The sequence below is a fragment of the Mustela putorius genome, unplaced genomic scaffold, assembly GCF_011764305.1.
Source record: "Mustela putorius furo isolate JIRA1106 unplaced genomic scaffold, ASM1176430v1.1 tig00003834_pilon_pilon_pilon, whole genome shotgun sequence".
Taxonomy (NCBI): Eukaryota; Metazoa; Chordata; class Mammalia; order Carnivora; family Mustelidae; genus Mustela; species Mustela putorius.
The window spans coordinates 92,367,555-92,395,297 of NW_025421987.1; the positions used below are offsets into that span (position 1 = coordinate 92,367,555).

Consider the following 27,743-nt stretch of genomic DNA (forward strand, 5'->3'; position numbering starts at 1 on the left):
TGGCTATACCACCTATTTCCCCTCGGTTTCTGGGTCAAAGATATAAAATAATATAAAGATGCTCCCTCTGGTAGCATTCCCATAGAACTTCCCCCTTTATAAGTAGTTATGTTGTGGATGAAGGGATGGATAAAAGTATATACTTAGTGAAACAAGGGTGGCAACTGGGATTTGGGTTGAAGAGGAAGGGAAGACATGAGATTCTTAGTATATATCTAATGCTATATATCAAATGAAAATGGACTGGTGATTTTTTTTAATTTTAACATCAAATAAAAGGAAAGTGATAGCAGTCTAAAATACAAATTCCTTTTCTTGCTCAGCCTTTTCACATTCTGACTAGTATTGATGCCATGAACACATTAGTCACCAATGGAATTCATTTGTTTTGATGAGTTATTACTGACCACCTACTATGGAGAGAGCATTGACATGATATGGCCTTTTTCTTATGGGAATTCAAATTCCAAAGGCAGAGACAGGTACTTAGACAGTAATTACAAGACAAGACAGACTGAACTGCAGATAGCAATACAGGTACAGAGCCAACTGAAGCCTGGGGCAGGCAGTGATTCATTCTATCCAGGAGGATCTGAGAAGATCTAGCAGAAGAGATGAGAATGGAGCTGGGCTTCCAATAGTGGGCAGTACCATAGCAAGGTAGATAAATGAGGAGCCTTGTGGGGTAAGTTAAAGATAGGTGGAGAGGTTAAGGTCTTGCCTCATGGTAAAAACAGAAACAACAACTATAGACAAAAGGAACTCAAATGGGTAGATGTGGCAACTATTCTGTGAACGTCAGCAGTGCTGGAGTTAAACAGACCACTGGGTGAGGGGGATGAAGAAAGAACCTTGATTGTTCAGCTTATTCGTGTTGGCATCATGTAAGTAAAATAGCATGCCTTCAGCCAGGCTTTGAACCCACACAAGTATTTGTATAAGAGAGACTGTTGCTAATTTTTTAAAGAAAGAAATTATTGCTGTTTTTCTTGTTTTGGGTTTTGTTTTGTTTTTTTTTTTTTTTAAAATATAGACATTAAAGGAGAAAGAGTCCAAAAGAACACAACAAAACTACTTGGAACACAGTAATACAGATCTAGCCAGAGTTAAAAAATCTTAATTATAGGGTGCCTGGGTGGCTCAGTTGTTAAGCGTCTGCCTTCAGCTCAGGTCATGATCCCAGAGTCCCAGAATCAAGCCCTGAATCGGGCTCCTGGCTCAGAGGGTAGCCTGCTTCTCTCTCTCCCTCTCCCCCTGTTTGTGTTTCCTCTCTTGCTGTATCTCTCTCTGCCAAATAAATAAAATCTTTTTTTAAAAAAATCTTGATTATACCCTGCCCTAAAGGAAAAGAACAGGGTCTTCCTCATATTGCTGAATACCGGGCCCAACACCATGACAAACCGGTATCATAAAGGCACCTGGCAGTATAACTTGACTGTAGTTATTTAAAAGCAACCACCCACATTTAAATTGCATTTAAAAAGACAAAATTTAAAAATAAATAAATAATAAGAAGAAACAGGTAGATAGATCTTTTTACCAACAGTAACAATGTACTGGAGACTCCATGCCTGGAGACAGTAAGGCATGGGCTCATGCTGAGTTTCAGTCCTCACTGCCTCTCAGTGATTGTACGTATGACCTGACTTTCCCCTTTGGCGCCTCAGTTCCCTCCTCTTTAAGGTGGGTGATTGTAATGAGCTCTGATGTTTTTCAATTCAAACCCATCAATACTTTAGGTATACCCCACTAGGTAGACATCTCCCTCTCAAGGCAGATGTCACAGATACTCATCTTCAAATGTGGTTGTGTAACAACATGAGACAAAGTACTAAACAAAGTACCAATTCTAACAAGATTTTTTTTTTTTTAATCAGAATTTCAGGCACTTGAATTCAAGTAATGAATCAAGGTGCATGAACTTTGCTGTTCTCTAGCCCTTACAAGTACACCCCTCAGCCCCATGGAAAGAAGCTTTGGACTGAATGTGTTTGTTCAACATGAGAAAGACAGTGGGTAGGACTATGGTTTAGGTGAAAATAAGAAGTGGGCCAAGAAACCTCTAATTTACGGTTCCCTACCGAGATGGCAGTTGCATTAGCAGAGTCATAATGAAAGACCCTAACTCGAGAATCCATGTAGTAAACCAGAAAATGCAGCTCAGGAACCTCAAACAAGAACACTTTGTGGAAAAACTAGGAAATGCAACATTTCAAAGTGAATTTCCTTCTTGGTGCTGCAAAACATGAAGGTAGCCCAGCCAAGATGCTGCTGACTACTTTCCTGAGCAAAAGCAAAAACGGCCCTGAGACCTGACCGGGAGACAGGCTCAGCAAGGAGGCAAGCAGAAGCCCTGTTTACCGTTCTGAAGAGAAAACAAATCTCCAATCTCTCAGGGGAATACCCCACAAGGAAAGGACTACAGAAGCAGCCTGGGTTTCTATCAACATGACTTCCTTTCCTAGAATTCTGGACGTCCAGGCCATTCTCACCTTATATGTCACTCATTCTTCACCTCAGGGCTACACTCTCAATGCAAAATTCCACCACAGTCCTCCTTGAAACAGTAAAACATGACAACATGTTTATCCTCTCCATAGTGGGAAACTTGAAATGTGAGATCATCCTTATTTCCCATCATATTTTATTAATTACTCAGACCTGGATAACATCTTCTCTTCCATTCTCTTTATGTGATTTCGGGTGGCTGTCCTTTTGTAAAGTCTGCTCCCCAACAGAATATCACATATGAAATGGATATTATGGAGACAGTTCAGCTAGAGCTATTTGTCTAAAAACAGAATCTAACGCTTATTCTAACCAGGTAATTAAATATGGATCCCTACTTTTGGTACCTACTTAAATTTTGCCCCTGGTTCTTAATTATTTGAGGAGTATTATCTGATTCTAGGGCGCTGTGAAGGTGATCTGGGTCATCTTTTGAATTCTCAAAATTAAAATAAAACATTTAAGTCACCAGTAGTAATAAAAAAAAATATCTAGTGGAAATGCTTATTTTTTCCTCTTTATAATAACTTAAACAAGCTCATAGTTCTTCTCTCCTGAATCTTTCATATTTCATTTCAATTCCCTTTTTGACCCTAGATTTTTAAAAAATCTTCAACACTATAGCACACTGATTTAATTCCAATCCTTGAGGGAACAGAATGGGCCTAAATTGGGGTCAAAAGAAAAAAGACCAATATCTTAAACAAAGGTATGTTTGATAGCACATTACAGGTAATTAAACCATGGGATGCAGTTAGGAACATCCTAAAAGGAACACTAGGAAAATAGTTTGTATAATTCCTGTGTAAGTAAAAAAGCAGGGAGCAGATGAGTATGTCATGTCCCCAGTCATGACTGTTTCCCCTGCAGGGAGGGGAGCTATTTAATGACCTTGCAAGCTAAAAAGGCCTTTAGAGGTCCTTTCATAGAGTTTCCTGGGGTTTTTTTGTTTTGTTTTTGTTTTTGTTTTCAAAGTACGAACCAGTCCAGGGGTGCCTGGCTCACTCAGTCGGTGGAGCATTACAACTCTTGATCTCAGGGTTGTGAGTTGGAGCCCCACTTTGGGTGTACAGATTACTTAAAAATAAAAATGTTTTAGATAAAGGAAAAGAAAGAAAGAAGGAGGGAAGGGAAGGGGAAGAGAGGGAAAAGAAGGGAGAAAGAGAGGCAGGAAGGGAGGGAAAGATGGAGGGTGGGTGGGTCCATTTCCAGTACTGGCAGAGTGGGAAAAAAATAGACTAGGAAAAACAAACCTAAACTGAAACCATAATCTATGTACTCCTAACCAGACTTGTGAATTTGAGGAGCCCCACCCAGGCTGGCTAGACCTCAGCATCCTTTTGTGACCACTGGAAACAGTAAGGAGAACCCCTCTTCCTCTGGGGCTTGCGGTACAGATAAGATTCATTGAGTCTGTATGTCATTTACTCACTTCTTTACCAGTGACTGAGGAATTACAGTGACATCAGCAGGATGCTAGGCACTGAGAACTAGTAGGAATAGAGCACAGCTCCTATCTTTAGGAACTCACATGCTGGCCAGAAAGAAGAAGCACACAGACATTATGTGGCACAGATTTGGGATGCCACTGAACACGTGAAAGATTCAACAATAAGCATAAAGAAAGGATCATAAGTATAATTTAGGGTACAGAGTTTCTAGGGGTTATGAATGGTTCCTAAAGGCTTTAATGAATAAAATAATGACCTTTTGTTTAAGGACCACAAGATATGAAACGATGGGACTGGAACACTTGGTGGTTCTCATCCCTGGCTATACTTCAGAATCACCTAGGAGGTGAAAAACAAGCAAACAAAACTGATGACTGATACCTGGGCCCCAGGGTAGACACAGTAAGTCAGATTTTCTGGGTGTACAGTATTAGCACATTTTAAAAATTCACAGGTGATTTCATTTTGCAGCTATGCTGAGAACTCTGGCCTATATAATCTCTAAGCTCTAACATTTGTGATTGCACTACAGATCCCATTTGTCTCATGTCATTCTTCTCCTCTAGAAAGCCAAGTTTGGTCTTAGGCCTTAGGGCTCTCTCTGCTGACCCCCGAGAAGTCATTTAAAAAGACCATAAACACTTAAACTCTAATTAAGAGACATTAACTACAGTATGATTAGAAGCAGGGAGCCAGGAGATACATGAATACCACAAACTAATGAAATGACTAACATTGAGCAGATAAAATAAGGAAGACTTCACAAAGTTTGTCTTTTCAGGCTCACTTGATTGCGCAAAGACCAATGAACTTGGCTTAAACCCACACGTGAAATCCATCTGTGTGCCACACATACGAAAGCCATATTTAGCACATATTCAGGACTGAACCAGGTTAAAGGTCTTTGGAAGCCCACTAGCTACCAAACATTTTGTTTCCATTTTAAAAGACTAGAAAAATTACTAAGGCTTTCTACTGTCTTGAATATTTTTCACTGCCTAAAATCTGTTTGCTTATAGGATTACCCTTGCAAGGTAGTAGTTCTAGATCAATGGTGGAGGTTGATTACTCTAATAAAATCGAAGTTCCCGTAGATAGCCTTATACAGATGGGTAATCAGGATCCTCATCCTAGTTAAAACTATTAAGAATAAATGATGACATGACTCAAATTTTCACCTTAGCATTCTATAGTGCTTTGTAGTTTGGGAATGGTATTATTCAACGTCTATCAACCCTGCTTCTCCCCTAGCTCCCCTCCACCTCAGCAAAGGTACCACTCACTACTGAATTGTTCAGCCAGGAATCATCCAGGCACCTTATTTGCTCTTCATTCAAATCTACCTACTATCAGACTTTGCTCATTCTACCTCCCACTCTTCTTGTCATAATCACCTGGGACTAGCAGAAGGTTTCAGGTCAATATAATCTAGAGCCTGGACCAGTGGTTTTTAATCTTGTTGGTCTCAGGACCCTTCTGCACTCCCCAAAATTACTGAGTGCTCCCAAAAGCTTCTGTTTATGTGGCTTATATAATTTAATGCATACTGTGTTTAGAATTTACAACAAAATTTTTCAAATACTTATTTATTAAAAATAATAAGCCCACTAAAATATCAATAATATAATGTGTTTAAATAAAACATAACTATAATTCCCAAAATAATTTTTTTTAAAGTAGTTTGTAGGCTTACAAATATTTTAAATGCCTGGCTTAACAGAAATCACCTGGATTCTTAGAGTGCTTCTGCATTTAATCTCTTGCAATATGTTGTTGTGGTTGAAGAATATAAAGAAAACTTGGCCTTACCCAGATACGTGGTAGAAAAGGGAGGAAAATTTCAATAACCTTTCCCAATGGTTGTGGATATATTATATAATCTCTGGAAAACTCCACTGGACACTTGTGACAGAATGAAAAGGGTAAATAATCAGTATTAGGAAATGTATTATGAAAATAATTTTGAACATGTGGACCCACTGAAAGGTTTTCAAGGAGCTCCCAGGGCCTCTGCACCAGACTTTGAGAACTGCTGGCCCAGACTTATGCCCTGGCCTCCTTCTGATTCCTTAACTCCCACTCTGGCTCTGCTGCAATTTGTTCTCTTCTCCAAAGCCACAGTGTCCATTTAACTACGCAAGTCACATTGTATCAGCCCCTATTTCTGACTCTTATGGATCCTAGATTAAAATACAAAAACCCTGGAGCGCCCGGGTGGCTCAGTAGGTTAAAGCCTCTGCCTTCAGCTCAGGTCATGATCTCAGGGTCCTGGGATTGAGCCCCACATTGGGCTCTCTGCTCAGCGGGCAGCCTGCTTCTCCCACTGTCTCTCTGCCTACTTGTGATCTCTGTCTGTCAAATAAATACATAAAATCTTTTGAATCAAATAAAATACAAAATCCCTCACAACTCAGCCCTTGCTAGGTTTTCCAACATTACTTGTACCCCTTGCTCTCATTATTCAATCTATACTCAATTCCCTCTCGCCCCAATCTTCACGAGAAAGTTGTTCTCTTCTGCCTTTAACATTCTTCCATCCCTCTTTGCCTGCCCTATCCTTCAGAACTCAGCTTAAATGATAATACCTCCATTTTACAAATCAGCAAATAGAGGTTCAAAGATATTGACAACGTTACCTCAAGTTCTTACAAATAATATATCCAGAATTCGAATTCAGAGCCCACACCAAAGTCCATGTACGTAATCACTCTGCTACCTCATCACTTAAACAGTAACTAAAAAGACAAGAAAAGCCAAGGCAAAAAAAGACAGGGCAGACTAAATCCTACAGGGCTCTCCTGACCTTGGTATTAACCTCTTTACATTCGTAAACATCTGAAGCAATTGTTTACACTTAGAGTCAAGAAAGCCTGCCCCTCTGGACCCAAGTTTCCCAGTGAGGCCTTGGGTGCCCCAAGTGACACCCCCTGACATCTCTGGGGCATGCAGAGAGACAGCCCCGCCAGGAGCCTGGGACCAGTACATAATAACCAGCCACCAGTCTTTGGACTTCAAGCCTCCTCCTCACTCGAGATCCTCTCTGGGAGCTCTAGATCACACACAGAGCAAAGCAAACCTATCATCACACTCCACATTTCCTTGAACTCTTTCTCTGACTCGCCCAAGAAGAGTTTCCCGGATTACAGTCAAATTGAGTCAATCACAGTCAGCCTTGTTAAAAAGCTCAAGATAGTAAAGATAAAGAGAGATGACCTGCAGGGTCGAGAGTAGGAGTCATGTGACAGCTTAGCCACTTCCTGCCTCCAGGAACCTGGGCAAGTCCCCCTGCCACTTTGAAACATAGTTTTCTTATAACGAAGATAGGGCTAACCATTATCAGTGAATTGCTATAAGAACCAAAGGGGCAAGAGCTGTGAAGAAACTGTAAATCCTAAAGTCATATAGTCAAATTAACTGCCATTGTTAAAAGTTATCATTATATAGGATTCATTTACAGACATTTTGTATCTAAGCCTTCTCCTTTTTATAGGCACTTAGAAGGTGGCCTTGGCTTGAGAGCCCTTTAGATATGGTGGATCTTTCTTTAGAGAACAGGTAAAACTCCATGGTTTGAGGGGTAGGCCATCAGATAGAATCCAAAATGTAGTAAATTAACTGGGTCGTCTCTGTCTAATGTGGTTATCTTTGAGAGTCCTCATAAAATCTATAATAACTCTAGGAGGAAAAGTCAATAGCAAACACATTTTGATGAAGCACTCAAGGAAGAGAAGAGAAAAAAGTAACTATTATTAACAAATGTCCCAAACCAAATCCACATTGTAGTACTCATGTATAAATATGCTCTCACCAAGAACAGAAGCAATGTGGTGCTATACCCGTAAGGCCAGTACTTTTTCCTACATATAATTTTATGAGCCAAAGCTTTATTTTCTAAAGATCTTCCAAAATATTCCTATTTCAAAAAAAAAAAAATTCCTATTTCTTCCTCAAATACAGAGACTGCTTCATTTCCCGTGTCCATTGTTTTTCTAATTCTGTTCAAGAATATCAACTTCATTAAAACTTTAAAGACTTAATCTGAGTTATGGCTTGATGAGATCTCTGTAGGATGAAAGAAATCAAGAGATCACAGTACCTGCTATTTTAAAATGTTCTTACAATGGAAACTTAATTTGTTGAGGAGAATGCACTGCTGTAGAGAAAATAGGATTAAAACACACACACACACACACACACACACACACACACACACACACAAATATCAGTTCAAATCCTAGGGTGGGTTTCTAAAGAGAAAAGCTTGTTTTGTTTTGTTTTAACAGACATCAAGCCAAATAGCATTTATTTAGTCCAATTTTGTAGTTGAGACATTTGTCAGACTTTTTAAGAAGAAAATACAATAAAAGTACTTGCTATAAATGTAAAGTATCACCTGTCATACTGAAACTATTGTTGATCTATATATTGACCAAAAGTATTTCAATTTATAAAAATCTAATTTACGTTCCATAGATCCCATGATTAAGCATTAGTTCCCCTTTTTCATCAATTTTCTCACTGAAGTTTTTATTTTCTGTAATGTTTTCTTCATCTATGTAAAAGTATGTGTTTGACAGTAAAATGTTGAGTAAGTGTGCTGGTAAATTCTATACATCTACCAAAACAAGATGGAAGGGTACTAAAATATTTTGAATAACCACAGTTTTTATAAAAGCAGAAATAAGGGTTCAGAAAAATAAGATAAATGAAAGCAACAAAATTTACTAAAACATATAACCACTTATTTGATTTATTTTACCCACTCAGTGTAAAAACACTCTATTACTTTTAAAAGGGAGGGGCCTAAGAAACCAAATACTTAAGTCATACAAAATATCTAATGTTTTTTAGGCTAGGAATTTTTCCTGATTGCTTTTATTTTTTATTTTTTTTTTTTTGCGTTGGTTTAAAGGAAGGAATTAAATGATATAGAAAAATAATAAAAATGTTAAAATCACATAAAATACATAGGTTTAGGCTTATCTCTACTCTGCCTTCCAGAGGGGTCTCATTTGAAAAATACAAGAGTGATACTGGATGATTTCCAAGGTTCATGGCCTCTCCAACATTCTGAGAGTTGGGAGTAGAGTGAACACTTTTCCCTTTCTTGATTGTGAATGCTATCCATTACCTTCAGTAACTTGAATCAAAACAAATGCTTTTGGAGTCAACCACTTGCACAGGTGTTTCTACTCAAAGTAGAAAGAACGTTGGAAATCAATGACCTGTGTAGTTCACATGCATATACTAGCAGCCTAAATGCAGCAAAAAAAAAAAAAAAAAAAAGTGGTGGCAACATGTTAGCAAAATTTTCAGCAGACCTGGCCCGTACAGATGTTCCACACATAAAAAATGACTCAAATAACAACCACAAAAATGCTCCCTTTTTATCACAAAGTACACAAACACAAATGTTCTAAAGGCTTTTTTATGGTTTGATGACTTCAGTCAACTTGCTGGTTCAAGGTCTACAACATCTCATTTCCAAAGAGCTACATACAATCCACGCAGTGTCTAAGGAACTACCTATTCCTGCGCTGTCTGTGTGTCCTCACTATTCGGTGTATTGCTACAATGCATGCTTGCTATAGGATGGTCATTTTAGAACGCTAATTGCCTAATTTATCCTATACCACTTTCTACCAGTTACCTCCTGTACTCTGCACTATTCCTGTTCTAATTACAAAATAATAATAATAATAACAACAATAACAAAAGTAACAACAGCAGCTGCCATCCCTAATGGTAAAAACAAATGCAAAATCTACAAAATTACTTCCATCCTTTAATAGAGGGCACCCATTTTTCTTTTTTTTCTTAAGATTTTATCTGTTTACTTGAGAGAGAGAATGAGAGAGCAAGAGAGGGGGAAGTTCAGAGGGAGAAGCCGACCCCCCCACCCCAACTGAGCAGGGAGCCTAATCCAGGGACTCCAGGATCATGACCTGAGCCTAAGGCAGTCACTCAACCACCTGAGCCACCCAGGCACCCATGGGCACCCAGTTTTCTTATACATCTTTCATCAGTGTTGTGTTGTGAAGACCACAGGCAAGATAAATCAACGAGATCTAGTTCTAGTCCCAAATTTGCCCCAATCTAGCTACATAACCTTCTATAAACCACCAACTTGCCCTGATTCTAGGTTTTGTCATCTAAGCCAGGTGTTTGCTGCACCATCCCAGGAGAAGCCACCACACTATGCTCCCGGGATGGCATCATTAAAGCATCTGATGTGCACCATGACGCTGGAATCGTGTGATGTGAGGCCTGCACTATCACCTCTCATCTTTTAATTGTGCAATATCATGCATGATTTTGAAGTCTGAAACCTTTACTATGTGATTTCCATATTTCCACTGTATTTATAAAGTTTCAACCTTATACATATCAGAACTTGGTGAACGAAGACAAGAAATTGAGAGACAATATATCAGCCATGAAATCAGAAAAACAACTGTGGCCTTTCCCATCCAACATCGGATTTAGTTTCACTGCCTCAGCTTCATTCCCTTGGAGAGTCTGCTCAATGGAATGTGTGTCTCAACGATAGAATTCCAGAGTGGAAATTCTTTATCAGGCCAAGTGATTCCATTTCACCACTTTCTTACCATTTGTGACTCAGTTTATAGTTCATTAGTGTATGGCTTAGAAGGGCAAGTGATTTCAAGAATAACTCAACTATTACGTGAAGGTAACATCAAATGCTTATAAAACAGGTTCCCTCAAATAGCTTTTCTTTTCGGTGTTTAGCAACTTCCTCCCAATCCAGTTTAAGAATCCTCTCTGGAATTGAGATGTGGAAGGCGCTATCTCTCTATAAATAGGCTCATCCCATGCTATGTGAATCATGGTTGCTGACAGCAAATCAACAGACTAATTATTTGGCTTTGTTAGTAGCGATAATAGCACACTAACATCTTTCCAAATCTTTTTCCACATCCCATACCCCCATTCTTCTAAGCTAAGCTTCAGACCAGACTGAAATGCGGGTGTACAGAGCACACCCGTGGGCCTCGCATGGGGCCTGGGATCTCTCAGCCACATTATTGTGAGACTTCAGCTAAACAAAAGAGGTCACCAGCCAGGATTCTTTCTTCCAAGATGTACACTAAGTATATGAAAAAGAGGAGCCGATTAAGTGAACACTGAAGAAAACAATAAACTCAGCAATTCTCTCAAATTCTGTTTTCTAGTGAGATGCTAAGGAAAGGACCACAGGAAGTAATGTCCCTCATGGAAAATTAAACCCTGCAAATGGTTCATGTCCAGATCGACTTCCACAAAGATCAAGTGAGTTCAGCTCATCCATTCACAAGTATCACCCACCTATTATTTTTACTGCCTTGTTTAGAACTGAGGGGGCTGAGGGATCTATTCACAATTATCACTTAATTATCTCAACTGGAATACAAAACATACTTCAATGACTGAAATATAAGAGTTACATTGAATTCAGAACCTTGAAGTTCCTTTTAGACCACATAAGCCCTTAGAGAAGATGACCCCCAAATGATCCCTGCACAACAATGCAAGGGATTTTATTTTCCCCTAAAAGAATTATATATTCTATAAATATTGAACCCTAGATTTCATAGAAAGCTTCACTTTATGAAATTAATAGGCTAGATCAATTTTATGTAAACTGAAAGAGATTTAGTAGCTCTTGCCTTGGGATCACAATCTTTTCGCTTACTCCCGAAATTTACTATTTGATCAACAACACAGAGAGGAGTCTACTGTGAAGTGACTCGTGTCATGAAAACCCATGGGAAAAATGAAAATGAGATGTTTTCTTCATAAGACTTAACCATAAATTTCTAAGCTAATTCTGAGCTTCACTGATCCACACTTTCCAAATGTTTTCCTCAACCCAATGACCCTAGCCCATGTTTCATTCCTGGAACCCAGGAGTGCATCACAGAATTGCAAAGATGCTAACCTAAACCAGTCAAATGATCTCTGAGCAAGCTTTCTAGGCCGTATTTCCTTTCAGTTGACCACACCAAGAGGAGAGTACCTCTAGATTGCAAAGGACCCAGAAGGCCACACCCAGAGAGGATCAACAAAGTCTGGTGGAAGGACAAATCTGGGCAATTTCGCTTTCATTCTCTCAAGCTGGCCTGGTTTGAGGTGGGAATAAGCATCCTGAAACTCAAGGTATCCACTTTCCCTTTGTAAATAAAGATCACAATGGAGACTAACCATGTGCCTTTACAAAGAGGAGAATCAACTTCAGAAGGGCCTTAACAAGAAAATCTCTGATAAGTCCAAAGTTTTGTGGTTCTTTTCACACTCCCTTGGGCCAAATTGCAGATACTATGTTGTTTCCTTAATGTCCCAAAAGAAAGTGTGAGTGTGCAAAGGATGGGAGCAATAGGGCAGAAAACTTAATGAGCAGAATCTGGGAAACCAGGAGAGTCCTGGAGGAAGAGAACAGGAAAAAGAAGTCTGTGTAAAATGAAGTGAAGGGGCATGCAGGAAAGCGGGGAAGTGAGAATCCATCGGAATGTCTGAAAGATGCAATATCATGTGTTCCTGGGGGAAGAGTTTGAAAAAGAAAAAAATTAAATTCATCTGGTGTCTACTAAGTGTCTGTGTCCAGAACTATGCTAAACGTTATGGGAGATAGAGGGAAGAAGGTTTATTTACATTAGGGTCCTCAGCAGGCAGTATAAGCACTGTATGGATGGATAAATGGATGGATGAGAGAGAGACTATGAATGAGATGGTCGCTTCCTCAAGGATTCTACAGGCTTTATGGGACCAGGAGCATCTATACATGTAGCTCTCATCTTAGTCAAACTGTGGTTTCATCGAGATACAAAGTGTTTTCCTGAATATGGGACAAGAAGCTATTAACTGACAGAGGGTGACTGAGAGAGAGACGTCTGGAAATTAAGGGAGCAGGGGCCAGAATGGAGCCAGGGGGATCCTGGTTCCCTTTGGTGGGTGCCCCCAGGTGCTTTGCAAAAGGGTAGAGAGGTGTCAGCTCTGGGGAGCCCACCGCCTGGGCTTCTACTGACCTGGTCTCCGCCTCACTGGCCTCTTGCGGCCGCTGCAGAAGCGCACTTTGCTGAATACCCCGAGGACGTGCCTTTCGCACAGGGAGCGCCCGTCTTTGCTGGGGCTGGAGCGGCGCTTGGAGGCCGACACCCGGTCGCTGTTGGACTCCCTCGCCTGTCGCTTCTGCCGGATCAGGGAGCTGGCTATCGCCGCAGCCATAGCTGCTCAGCGCGGGCCCCAGGCCCCGGGCTCCACTGCGCCCTCGGGATCGCGCTCCACCGGGGCGAGGGCAGGACCTCGGCGGCCTGGAGGGACAGGGCAGGCGCGGGGAGGCAGTGCTAATATTTGAGGAGGCTGCAGTACTGAAAACCCGACGCCCACAAGGTTAGTCAGAATCTGGGCAGTGGCGACAAAATGTGTGAAAATCCAGATGTAAACTTCCCCAACCGCTGGCAGCGGGGGCGGGGCGGTCCCAGGCCTTCCAGTTAACTAGACTCTTGCACCCCAAACTTGCACCCCACGGCGATCCGCATCCGAGGGGCAGTGGGGAGTTTGGTCACACTGCGTTCAGAGTACCAAGTGGAAGGGTAAGAAGGATGTCCAAAACAACAAGCCGTGCCCCCGTTGGAGAGGCGCAAGCGTTGTAAGGTGTCCAAAGTATATCTACACATACATACATATAAAACCCGTTTACAAAGCAGAGTCCGGACCGAGGCGGGTAGCGAGCCCCCGGTAGAAAATACTAAAAAGTGAATAAAACGTTCCTTTAGAAAACAAGCCACCAACCGCCAGAGAGAAGGAGAGGAAGGCAGCAATTTAACTCCCTGCGGCCCGCAGTTCTGGAGATTAGGAGGTCCGTCCCGGCTGGGTGAGGTCTACGGAATGCATCGCGCCGGCTGCGGTTCTCCAGAGGCCGGCCGCCGGAGTTCTGGAATTCCGAGAGGCGTGAAGTGGGAGCCGTGAGCCGGAGTCGGGGTAGGGGCGCGGGGCGGGGGCAGCTGTTTCCAGCTGCGGTGCGCGCGACTCCCCGCCAGCAGCGCTGCGATGAGAGCGGGAGGAGAGGGAGGGGGAGGGAAGGAGGGACGGGGAAGGAGGGAGGGACGGAGGGAGGGAGATCCTCGAGGGCCAAGCACCCCTCGGGGAGAAACCCGCGAGAGGCGAGCGCCGGGAATGCGCGGGGTCCCAAGAGCGGGCGCTCTTGCTCTTTCTGCTCGCTTTCTGGCACAAGACGGGCACAGTTGGTGATTATTTAGGGAATCCTAAATCTGGAATGACTCAGTAGTTTAAATAAGCCCCCTCAAAAGGCAGCGATGCCGAAGGTGTCCTCTCCAGCTCGGCGCCCACACGCCTTAACTCGAGCTCCCCGCCATGGTCCGCCCGGTGCCGCCGCACGGAGCCGGTCTCCGCACAGGCTCAGAGGGAGCGAGGGAAGAGGGAAGGAGGGGGCGCCCTGGTGGGCTGGGGATCAGGTCATCGCCGCGGTGCCCGGGCCCCCCAGGCTCACGCGGCCCGGCAGTCCGCAGCTCGCAGGCAGCAGATCAGATGGGGATTACCCGCCGGACGCGAGGTCGATCACTCGCTCCCGCGCAGCCCATCCCGGCCGAGGAAGGAAGTGACCGGCGCGCTGCGAACCCCCGCGCGTCGGCTCGGGCGGGGCGGGGGCTGGCTGCGGGCGACGTCGGCTCGAGGCTGCTGCGGCTCCGGCCCTGAGCTGCCCACCATGGTCTGGCGCTGGGAGCGCAGGCGGGGCCCCCAGGCCGTCCGGGACGACGGCGGGAGGCTGTGGAGCGCGCCCCCGGAGCCGGACGCAGACTCTGGGGTCAAGGCCAGGGAGCAGGTGCGGGTTGCCGCCAACTCGCCCAACTTGCTGCGCGGGTGGCCGCTCAGAGCTGCGGGGTAGCGGGGCGCCCCCAGCCGCCGCGCCGCCGCCTCCCCAGGCCCCAGAGGGGGCGCTCAGGGCGGAGTCCCATTCATGGGCAAAGGCTCTGGGCGCGCCAAGCCTCACTGGCTCCCGGGCGCCGCCGCTGCCGCCGCCGCCGCCCAGCAGGCTCGCTCCGCTGGAGCGCTAGCGCCGCAGGAAACTCTAGGCGGGGACGACAGCCACGGAGACGGAGGGTGGAATGAAGAGCCGGCGGTCGCCGGAGTACCTCCGGCACAGCTCGCCCACCCGCCCAAGGGCTTGACAGCGCCCGGGTGGGGTAGGGCCGGGGGTCGGGCTCCCGGAGCGCAGGGAAGCGCTGCGCGCTCGGGTTCTCCTCCCCTCCCGGGCGCCCTCTGCTCCCAGACTCTCTTCTCCCTCCCTCCCGTCACCCCTCTCCCCCTTCTCCGTCTTCCGTCTTTCCCCTTTTCTCCTCTCTACGCAATCCTACGTGATTGAGGTTTGGATGAGAAATTCTCAGAGGCAGAGTGAAGGAACTGCAGCTCGGGTCTGTTCTGTCCCATCCCTCCCCCAAGAGAAAAACACAACCACGGGCCGGTTAAAGGACCCTGAGTGCACAAAGAAGGGGTTAGGAGAGAAGGAGCTGAGGGAAAGCAGCCGCCCTCTCTCCCACAAGCTGGGGCAGACAGAATTCTCTGTTAAGGAAGGCAGGCAGTGGACACTTCAGAAAGTAACAATGACCTTTTGGGCCCTATGTTGAGCCCCACCTTCAGCTCATTTTGTAACAGGATGAAGTGCTTCTGCATCCTTGAAACCCAGTTTTCTTGGTTCTATCCAGAAAGCTGCAGAGCAGGTTCTACCCTTAAAATAAGGGATCAAGTGAGCGCCCTGCACAGAGAGGAGAATGCGGGAGGGGTGAGAGGGTGACTGTGGGCAAGGGCAGTCAACAACCAGCTCTGGGGTGCAGTCAGGTCTCCAGGATGCTTGTGATGGCAGAGGGGCATTACAGAAAACTCAGCGAGAAGATGTTGTCACCCAAGTTGAAAGGCAGCATGAAAGATTTGGAAATGTAAAGTAGTCACCTTCCATTTGTGCTATGGTCTGGATGTGACTATTAGTTACACTTATAATCTCTCTTCAACTTGTCTTCAGATAATCCTGCCCCTTCCGTCTCTCCACTAAGCATCACGGGTAGAGCCAGAAGATTAAATGGATGATTTCCAAGAGAAACACATATATGTTCAAAACATCCTAAGAGAGGGCAAGGAACACGCAGACCTGGAAGCTACTAGAAATGGATAGGGGATCCTGAGAAGTGGGGGCAGGAACTCTCCAGATGTGGGCAAAAACCTAGCAGAGATTCACTTACGCAAGGAGAAGGACTGAGGCCTCTGAGCACTGTGTCAAACAACCCTTCGGTGTTTGGGGGCCTGGATATTTCATGGTGCTGCTGGACACAACACTGACATAAGGGGCTTTAGGAGCCCCACAGCTAGGAGGAGAATTCAACAAGCAAGGAACCCTGAGAGGGGGGAATCCCAACTCTCTACACAGCACACAATCCCCTGCAGCAGTCAATGTGACTGAATAACGACAGTGAACTTGGGATTCTAACCATGCAGAACTAGAGAGGTGAAAAAGACACATGCAAACACACACATACAAATCTTCTCCAAAACTGAAGCTGAATACATTTTTGAAAATGCATCCCAATAGGGCAAGAGGAATTACTTAAAATCAATTAGTGACACTGTCAATTAGGGAAATGTTCACATTTTACCAATAAAATCATTTTCCCTCCTTGGCTACCAGAAGACTTGCCTCATTCTTGAGGAAGGCAGACACAGATAGCACTGGCTGGCTTTGGGGGTTCCTGGCCTCCTGCAGTTCAATACCCAAAAGGAAAAAGGTCAGCTAAGGTGAGGAATACAGGGAGATGGGCAAGCGAGGGGTGTGTAGTGAGGCCATGAGGAAATCATTGCTAAACTTGGAGTTTCTTATCCTCAAAATGAGAATAATCAGTCCCATCTACCTCACAGAACTGAATATGTATGTGCAAGCATTTTGAAAACTGGAAAATGCCAAACGAGTGAAAGAGATGATGACTGTTTGTTTTTTTTTTTTTTTTTAAGAAAATGCATGATACTCTTCTGAGATGCTTTTTTTAAATGCAGATTCCTGATGGTTTCTCAGAACCTGAAGCACAAGTCTCTAAGAAGAGGCCAGGAATTTGAGTTTTTAACAAGTTTTTCACGTGTCAAAGCTTGACTTTTACACACACGCACACAATGTAGATAATACTAGAAGGAAGAAATCAACCCAGACTCTCCAAATCTAGCACTTCTATCAAATTGCAGTCCTGGTATTCCCACCACCCACCCCACCCAACCCCCCAAAAGAAGAGTCTGGGAAGAGGATGGGTGTTCTCTAATCTTTGACTGTGTTGGGTTTTTTCTGTAGGTTTACGGGAAATGAAGATGTTCTGACGCAGAGGGTAACCAGTGGAGTGGCACAGGACAGAAGAGGGTGGATGGGGCAGGAGGTGAAAATGCAGACAACACGTGTTTGAAGTTCTCTCTGTCTTGACATGCCAGTGTCAAGTCAGGCATTTAAGGAACAAAATCAAAACAACAAATGGGAGCTTTGTGAGAGTGACACTATTCCTGTCTTTAGATCTCTATTAAAAGAAAGCAGTGTTTCTGATTTCGATTAGACAACAAAGACTACTCGTGCACTTGCACTCCTGCAGCTGTTGTCAGAGTACTTGTGTAGCTGCTTAGCCCTGGAAGTCATCCTCGGCATCCTTTACTTTATTGACTCCATTTCCCCAAGGAGAGGAAGAGGTAAGTCTCCGGACCTTTGAGAAGTTATCTAGGATCCATGCACACGGCTGTTTAGCTCAGAAGCATTGCTTAAGTTAGGTAGGTTTGCTTGTTTTAAACACCCTAAAACCTTTTCCTGTGGCATTTTGTTTACCAACTCTTAAGTATTCTTTTTTTTTTTTTAAGATTTTATTTATTTATTAGACAGAGAGAAATCACATAGGCAGAGAGGCAGGGAGAGAGAAAGAGGGTTAAGCAGGCTCCCAGCTGAGCAGAGAGCCCAATGCAAGACTCAATCCCAGGACCCTGAGATCATGACCTGAGTTGAAAGCAGAGGCTTAACCCACTGAGCCACCCAGGCGCCCCAAGTTAGTTTTTTGACATCCAGAAATTCATAACTTTCCTAACAGGCCACTAAAGGTCAAAAATCTTCTCTACAGTTATAAGGGCATTTCAGTATCCTTGCATTTTGGCATCAGGAATGAGATTAAATCAGCCTACTGATAATTTAGGTAAAACAATCTGGTTTTTTAAAGGGCAATATCTCAGAGATAAAAATACCTCGATTTTTATGCCATCTTTCTTTGTAAGAACAACTTGCAAATTTACCTTTGCAATTCTGAAGACATCATGGGTGGAAGCAGTTTTAACTACTTTGGAGGAAGTTGCCAGATACACATTGAAAGGACAATTATGGAGTTGTATTTTATATTTCTGACCTCCACTCAAGCAAACAAAACCTGAACAGTCTTCATCATCTCCATATTTTGAAAGGAAAAAACACAGAACATTACATTGTCTTTCTCTTATTCACATACCAAGCCTTCTAACTCCCACATCAAACTCTGAGGACCACCGTAGTCATTCACTTGAAACCTTAAATTGAGCACAGAGTACATCCAAGGCTCTGCTTCAGTTACCAAGGGGAACTCAATACATCCTCTACAGTCTTCCTGCCCTCAACAAACTTACAGGACATGCCATCATGATCTTATCTGACTCTTAATAACCTACTAGCTGTATGCTCCTGGACAAGTTATTTAATCTGTCTAAACCACATTTGCAAGACAGGTCAGTGATCATGACACTAGCAGTACCTATTGAACTGGGCTGCTGCAAGGCTCAGAGAAGATGTGATAATAATGTAAAGTATTAGAATGAGCATGCTGTTATTAAAATATCCATTTAAATCAAGTCCCTGCTATAAAACCCAGACATCCCCAAACAGGAAAACTTACCTTGTGATTCATATACATCATCATTCACTCCTGGACCTGATGTATGTAATGAAGGCTGGATCTACTTGAAATGAATGATTAACCTTGACATTGTAATGGCAAACAAAATTTTCATCAGTGGAAAATTGTCAATGTCCTTCCCTGTTAGGAACAGAAAGGAGTGTAGCTCTCTCTGCTCAGGTACCATTCTGCTCTGAGATCAGGCCCCTGACTCAAAGCTCGGGGACTATGAGCTCACAGGGCTCTGACACAGCAAGCTTGACAGGCAGAAGACCTTTTCTCCATGAATTTTAATCCATGTAGGAGCAGTATTTCCATTTACTTCTGCTTTTCTCTGCCAGATGTATTGGTGAAAATAGGTTGGCAAAAGCAAATAAACAATTACTTTCTAATAATTTGTGGATTCCTTTATACAACAAATTTATTTGTGGTTTTTTTTTTTTTTAAAGATTTTATTTATTTATTTGACAGAGAGAGATTACAGGTAGGTAGAGAGGCTGGCAGAGAGAGAGAGAGAGAAGCAGGCTCCCCGCCGAGCAGAGAGCCCGATGTGGGACTCGATCCCAGGACCCCGAGATCATGACCTGAGCCGAAGGCAGCGGCTTAAACCACTGAGCCACCCAGGCGCCCTATTTGTGGTTCTTTATCCAGTAGTTCAACAACTGAGTTGTTACATGTTCTATGTTTGTCTGGTTTTAGTCATTTCTCAAAATAGGAAAGACAATAGATTTAATTCTTCTACGTGACACAGCTCGGGGGTGGTATCCTTATTGCCCAGGTAGAGGAATTATCAATGTTTCGAGGAATGTCTGTTTTGATGAGAAATATAAGATACAACGAATGTGAGCCAATGCTAAGCACCCTGCAGTTCTAAGTGCGCTGCAGTTCGGGACACATTGAATCCTCATACACATTGAATACCTAAGAGGTAAGTTCTGTCATTATCCTCATTTTATAAATGAAGAAACTGGGGCACAAAGAGGTTCGGTTGCTTAATCAAGGTCACCCAGTTAAGAATTGGTAGAGTTCAAATCTAACACACGGAATTTATTTCCAAAGCTTCCCATTAATCCTCTGCGTTACACTGTTTGTCAATAAAAACACGATACCATGCACAATTATAATCATGTAATAAAATTGACAAAATAAGAAAGCAAATGTCACTTGCATTTACGTAGTCTTTTACTGCTTAGAAATTGCCTTCGCGTGTACTAACTCAATGAGACTCCCAACAACGTTGAGAGGAAAGTTAAGGGAAAAATAATAACCCAGTTTTACAGACTCTCATAAGTGATGACATCCCCCAAGGTCACACAACAGATGAGTGAAGATCTAGGAGTTTAATCCAGGCCTTCTGATCTCAATGTCTCTCACATCCTAACTAAGATCACAGATAAAAAAATGGGAATGTTAAATTGCCTTCCATCCACTAACCTCTAGTACTCACTAGCAGAGCTTCACATCTGGTAAGTGACCTTGAAGAAAACACTTGATATTGGATGGGAAGGGACCGAAGTGTCCCATGTCTTCTCGTTCTGCAGCTTGTACTTCTCTCTGGGCCCTGGAGCTAAGGGGGTGGCTTTCTCACCCTTGGCCATGAGAGAAGAATACCCTTTGGTTCTGAGAGTATGGCCTCCTCTTTTGTTCAGTAACTCCAGCTGAGCTGCTTAAGAAAGTTATAGGGACACTAAATCAAAATAGGAAACAGAAAAATTTTATAAGAGGATAAATTTACACTTATTCCATTCCTGTTCCTAAATAATAGACATTGGTTTGGCTTGAACCTCATAGTTGGCACTTGGTTATTTTCCTTCTCAGCTGGACTGGGAATGTTAGAAAGCCTGTATCCACCTACTCACCATCATTTTAGCCCCTTTCTAATTTCTACTGTCACTGATCCAGTGATACCTCTTCCTTCTAGAAGGAAAATGTAGCTGGAAGAGCCCCATAAGAATATAAAACCTATAAGGACAAGGAGATTGTCTACTTTGTCTATTTTCCTATCTCTGGTGCCTAAAATAGCATTTAGTATACAGCAGGTGCTCAATAAATTATTGAATAAGTTTATCAATGAAATAATAAATGCATCCATTTATCCATCTTAAGTTAAAATGAAACACTTATTCTTATATAAAAAAACAAACTCCTCTAACTCAGGGGTAACTTCCATATCTCCAAGTTGATCATTTTGCTGTATCACAACCCTTTAAACTTATCTGCCTAAATTCAACCCATCTGTTAAAATCTGATAGCCTGAGAGGGAACATAGTACCTAGATTTCTGCCCGGAGCAACCCCCATTTCCCATACTTAGGTCTATAGTCTTAGCTCTGACCTCTTTCAATTGTTCTCTTTTTCAGTCTCTTTCTCTTTCTCTCTCTCTCTCTCTGTGTGTGTGTCTGTGTGTGTGTGTCACACACATTCATACACACACATACACTCATTCTCACAGAAGAGAAAGAACGTAACAATAAGGAAAAGACAGACCAAAGACATCAAATAAAGTAAGTACTCAATATTTAAACTCTCAGAATATGATCACAATGACCTTAATGGCTTGACAATCCTCACATCCATGCTGTCAGCCATCTTTACTGAGCTGCTTTCTCCATGGACCATTCCTAGTTGCTCTCATTTCTAATTTTAGATCCGATCCCAAATTTTCAGGGACTGGATCTCATTGAAATAGCAGTCTCTTACAGCACCCAGCACATGACTGACACTCAAACTGTACTATTAAAATTATAAGAAATTCATATTTTTGTCCACTGTGTGCACTAAGCACTGGGTGCTATGAAAATAACAATTAGTGAAAGATCCCACTGGTCCTGTACTCATAAGTATTTGATGTGGAGTATGGTTCTATTGGAAATAACTGAAATATACAAACCAGTTAGGGAAAACTATCAGAAGATGGAACGGGAGTTTGGACAGGGTGACCAGTAAGGTCACTTCTAGTCCTAAATATTTAGAATTCTCTAAAAATAAAATGTAAAGCAGAAAGGATATGTAATTTAGAGTAAATAATTTGTACTTTCATAAAGAGTAAATAATTTTTCCTGAGCCTAAGTTTATTTGCCTGTACTATGACTACTATATAAGACCTAGATTAATTAAAATAATATATCAGAAAAAACACTAATTTTAAAACAAAGAAAAGTATGTATGAGTGAATGAATAAATGACAGAGTAAATTGATAAGTCGATGAGTAGATGGCTGGCTGGATGTCTCTTTCTTCTTAATATTTATTTATTTGTTTATCTGAGAGAGAACCCACAGGAGCCTTCCAGGGAGCACAACCAGGGGGGAGGGGCATAGGGAGAGGAAGAAGCAGGCTCTCCACTGAGCAGGAAGCCCTGAGGGGAGGGGCTCAATCCCAGGACCCTGGATTCTTGACCTGAGTTGAAGGCAGATGCTTAACCTACTGAGCCACCCAGGCACCCTGAAATATAGCACCTTTCATCTAAAAATCTAAATTCACATTTTAAGATAAGCAAAATTGCTCAAAACAAAAGTAAAAAATATTTAGCAAGCTTCCTTTCAGAATACTGGGGAGGCAAACAGAAAATATTCAAGAACTGCTTAGTAGTTAATGAAAACATTTAGTAAAATTCTCATTCACTTAAAAATATTTTTCACCTAAAACTCTATTCCCCTGTGCATAATTTTGCCCACTAATCCAGCATATGCAAGATGAAATCAAGGAGACATTAGTGTAGATGACTGTGTGTTTATGAAATATAAGCCAAAATAGATACATAGATGGATGTGCATTTCGGTGTTCAGTTACCTAGAAAGGGATAAGATTATTGTATAAAGATGATGTTTTTAAATTGTATTTTTTAAACAGCATTTAAAACAAGGGGTGTCTGGGTGGCATCTGATCACTGATGTCAGCTCAGGTCATGATCTCAGGGTCATGAGATCAAGCCCTACATCAGGCTCTGCACTGGGTGTGGACCTTGCTTGAGATTCTCCCTCCCTCTCACTCTCTAAAAACAAACAAACCAAACAAAAACAGTATTTAAAACAAGAAGGAGTAATAATATTTTTGTAGTGTTTTGGATAGGATACTAGTATTTAAACTTATAGTGTGAGCTAGAAGAGAGCTCATGAGGTCATCAGCCCATTCTAGATAATGCATAAATAAGGTAATCAGCTAGAAACCAGAAGCAAAGAGACTTCTTTAAAAGTAGCTAGGAAATTCTTTCTGGCTGCTTGAATACACTAAGAACACAGCAAGGGAAAAGAGATTCCATTCCTTCCTCCTCATTTTGACAGTTCTTCTCTCATCTCTAAAAGTGCACAAGACAAGGAAATAGCCATAGCTGGCCTTTAAAAGATAAGTAACTAGAAGCATTTATTATTTGCTGAGGACAAAAGGCAGGGAAGGAACGTTGACTAAAATAACGGGACTTCATTATTAAAAAGTATTCTAAGTACGGTACGATCGATTTATAAAATTAGAAATAGAATTTGGGAGAGGGAATCATGACTTATATTTTCTGTTCTTGTAAGGATCCAGTACTTTCAGTAGAGCAGATACTCTGTAAATGTGTACTGATTTAATTTTAACTTGAAAGTAATAAATGTTCAGGATGAGTAAGAATAGTCTCAAATTTTACTTTAAAGAAAACCGTAGGCATACTTTTATTAAAAAGTATCACCTTGAGTCCCTGATAGCATCATTTAAGTAGTAGCAATAATTAAAAAAAAAAAAAAGGAAGAAAGAAGAAAAGGAAAGAAAGAAAGAAAACAAATGTTTGATAATTATAGTAGAAAACACCAAGTCCTAATCTGGGAATGTGTTCCCCTTATCCCCTTTGCACATCAAACACAGACACTGAACTACTATTTACTGATAATGCTACCTTGATAAAATCCTACTATAAACCCACACCACTTTCCTGAGGGGAAGGGTTATTCTCTAAAGTGAGTCGAAATTCACAGTTTCAGGCATCAGATAAAAGAGACTTGGGCATGGGGCAACTGGGTGGCTCAGTGGGTTAAAGTCTCTGCCTTCAGCACAGGTCATGATCCCAGGGTTCTGGGATCGAGCCCCACACTGGGCTCTCTGCTCAGCAGGGAGCCTGCTTCTTCCTCTCTCTCTGCCTGCCTCTCTGCCTACTTGTGATCCCTGTCTGTCAAATAAATAAATAAAATCTTTAAAAAAAGAGAGAGAGAGAGGAAGACTTAGGCATAAGAAGTTCTATTTAAAGCTCCAAGAAGACAGTATGCCTTTCTTTCTTGTCACTGGATTTTGAGCAATCCACCCAAGCCCATGGCTGTTCTGACTGTCAAGGAGAGAGATGCTCTATGAAAGACAATCAGGCCAGAAACTATACAGAAAAACAATCTCTTGGGTGTGCTAAGACACTGGTCTGGAGCTGTGGACCCTGGAGAGTAAATCATATCATGTTATCTAGAGGTTAGTTGCAAATGACTCTCCACATTGGGATTTCCTCTATTACACACTATCCTTCAATAGTGTCTGATATTAACTGTTGTTTTCATTTCAATCAAGCAATCACGGGGTGTTCTTTACAGAGTCCTTATTAATTTTAGACAAATCTAATGCCTTTTACTTTGAACCATGACTGGTCTTTAGGTAATAAATCCACAAAGTCAATTAATAAGGGGACTATTTATGTTCTTGAACTGTCAAAAAAGTTAAGATAACTATGAAACAAGACCACTCAGAATCTAAGTCAGAGGCAACCAGACTATTTGTTTCCTGATGCTCATGGTCTCATTTGAAGCACTCATTAAATAACTAGAGCCAAGGAATGAAAAACTGGAGAAAGTGATGTCTATCTTCAACTGTTTTAATAAGTTCTTTTTTGAAAAAAAGAAAGAGACATCCTGTGAATCCAGAGGCAGACTTGGATTCAGTTAAGCAGTTGTGTATAAGAAAGTGTAGACCAACGATGAAATAGATGGCTTCACAAAATGGGGAAGTGAGCTTCCCATCATCAGAGACATTCAAGTAAGAGCAATACCACAAGAGGATGGTTTCAAGAGCTGAGATACATAGTCCATAAAATGGTTACAGTCAGCATTGCTGGGAAGAAGAATGAATCAAAAGGACTACAGGCTGCAACAAGGCAATACTTGGCAAACCTTTATTTTCAGAACGTAAAAAAGGTTAAGGATGAATGAATGATGAAACTGATTGCTAGTAAAAAAAAAAAAAATGACGGTAGAATGGAGCAAGATGCAAGATTCAAGGAGATAGTCATGGAAAGCATATCAAGATAGCCCTGTGAAGAAAGCATCGGGCTAACAGTTATTTTATATGGTATATTAATATGGCACAGCTGATTAAAGGGTTGCCTCTTAACAGTTGAGTGGTTAAATGATCATATTCCTATGAGGTATAGGGTTCTAGAGTAAGGAAAAGAAAACATGAACATATAAAAATGCAAGTCAGGAAAGTTCCCCAGGAAAGGCCAGTGTCAAAAGCCCCTAAGATGTTAGTCAAAACTATAGCGGTTTCTGTGAAGGATAGTCACTGGCCCTTTTTGATTCCTGTGTCGGAAAGATCCCATTTGAAGTAAGAGACTTTAAAGTAACCAAAAGCCAACAGCTTAAAGGTGAACAGAGAACCAAATGGAAATGATTAGGAGGGCAAAGGAGAGGATTAGGAACTCTACGAAGGTTCCCTGCACAGAAGGTCTTTTCTAACAAACTGTTAGGGTCATAATGGAGAATACGAAAAGTAAACAGTTTTTGGCCCCCAGTTGCAACTATCTGCTACAAGATCTACCATTTTTACTATCAGTAATCACAGAGAAATCTGGAGATTCAATTTATGGTAGAAAGAAGGACATATTTAAATCTATGTACACATTCACAGCTTTTAATATAGTATCTTTGATTTCATTTTTTTAGAAAGAAAAAGGAGAATCACAACTCTGGAAAACTCAAAACCAATTTGAGAAAACTTAGTATAAACTGAGAAAAATACTTACAAAATGATTTCTCAAGTCAGTGTTCCAAAACACAAGACCAAAGATGGAGAGATAGTAGATAGTGGATAGACAGTTGTCATATTTTTGAAGTCAGGGATTTGGAAAGGCCACTATCTTGTTAACTGATTGGCAAGTTTTAACTTACTGTACACACAGTGTTAGTGTTATCTTCAAAATTGGAGAGTAAGTATGTGTCCCACTGGGTGATAATTTTGAGAAGAAAACTGCGTGACCATAGAAAAGTCATTTAACCTCTATGTATCAGTTTTACTCCTCTATAAAATGAGGAATTTTAAAAGAACAACAGATGATCATTACATTTTTGAGCCTCCCAATGGAAGGTTACTTTTGGAAGGGTTCTGGAACCAGGAGTAACATTCGATTTTAGGGACTCCAAACAAGAAAAGTAGCATATAATCAAAAGTGCCCTGATATTTTCAACGTGACCACTTACTTGAAAGAGAAAGGACATTAGTAACAGTAGCAAAGACTCTCCTGAGGATAAATGACCCCAATCCCAATGACACTCTCGGAAGCAGCTAAAGTCTCCCAGTTTTGGTTCGCACTTGGTCCTTCTGTCTCTGAGTGGGCGGAGGTGGAGGAGGAATGAGAAATGGTAAGTGCTCTGTTACTTGTGAGGATGACACAAAACAAAATAAAGCTGTTCCCATCATAGTTGGACTTCAGAGTTCGTTTGTGGTTTTTTTCCCCCTTTCTGTTTGTTGTCTCTATATAGATCAGGAAATTTTAGATGACTCTCAACAAGCAGCTTTGCAATAATTCAAATCAAAGAAAGAGATCATTCTACAGTGAGGAGAGTCAACAGAAGCAGTATGTTCTAATAGGCTTAAAAGGAGACTGACTTGAAATCTCATTCTCGTGCAATTTACCCAATATGAAACCTTGGACAAATCATTCCTCTTCTCTTTGTATCTATAGTCCCATTCCTAGAACGAGGTTAATCAGATGATTACTAAGGTCCATTCTCTCTCTAAAATTCTGTGGCTCTAATTTCAATGCTCACTACATCATAGTACTCACAAAAAGCAAACTAGGATACTCCCTTTTATTTTCCAAAGTAAACTCAGGGTGTGTAACTAAAATAAAAAGTAGGATTGGTTATCCTTCATCCCTCAGGCCCATGACTAGATGTCCTCGTCCCCAGAAAAACTAAACCTCACTGGTTATCTTTTACCACAAAACACTTTTCCATAACTCTGGTTAAAAGAAATGGTAATAAGCAAATAATACTTGAGTGCTAATTATTTACCAGGAACAGGTCTCAGTACTTTATAGATGTCAATTATTTTCAGAATACCCTATGAAGTAGGTATTACTACTATCAACAAGGAAACAGAGGAACACAAAAGTTACGCAAGGCAGCTAAGGTTATACCTCTAGTAAAGAGAATGGCCAGGATTTGAACCCAGCAAGTCCCAGTCCAGCCTCTGACTATTCATCAGTCACCTCCCAGTTATGTGGTGCCCGTGGAGCAAAGGAGAAGGAAGGGGTAGTGGGCCGGTGATGGTGCTGGTTATTCCAGTTCTTCTTTTTTTCTTTTTTCTTTTTTTAAAAAATTTTATTTATTTATTTATTTATTTGTCAGAAAGAAAGAGAGAGAGAGCGCGCGCGCACGCGTGCACACATGCACACATGCACTCACACAGTCAGAGAGAGAAGCAGACTCCCTGCCGAGCAAGGAACCCGATTCGGGACTGCATCCCAGGACCCTGGGATCATGATCTGAGCCGAGAGCAGTGGCTTAATCAACTGAGCCACCCAGGCGCCCTGTTCTAGCTCTTCTTTATTGTCCCATATGAAAAGGAAAAAGTCCTTGGCAGGGTGGGAAAGCCAGATATGCAGCACGCACT

The 27,743-nt window shown here is 42.0% G+C and overlaps 1 protein-coding gene across 5 annotated transcripts in view; it reads right to left on the minus strand.

Annotated features, from left to right (window-relative positions):
- Positions 1 to 27,743, minus strand: part of FGF12 (fibroblast growth factor 12) — a 561,802-nt gene that overhangs the window by 253,100 nt on the left and 280,959 nt on the right. The window contains exon 1 of one of the 5 annotated variants that reach the window (XM_004745272.3): positions 12,983 to 14,007. The exons of the other annotated variants lie outside the window; for them this stretch is intronic. Coding sequence (XP_004745329.1) covers positions 12,983 to 13,181 — 199 coding nt within the window. The 5' untranslated portion in view covers positions 13,182 to 14,007. Of the gene's footprint in view, positions 1 to 12,982; positions 14,008 to 27,743 lie in introns of those variants that run through there. 5 annotated transcript variants of the gene reach the window in all.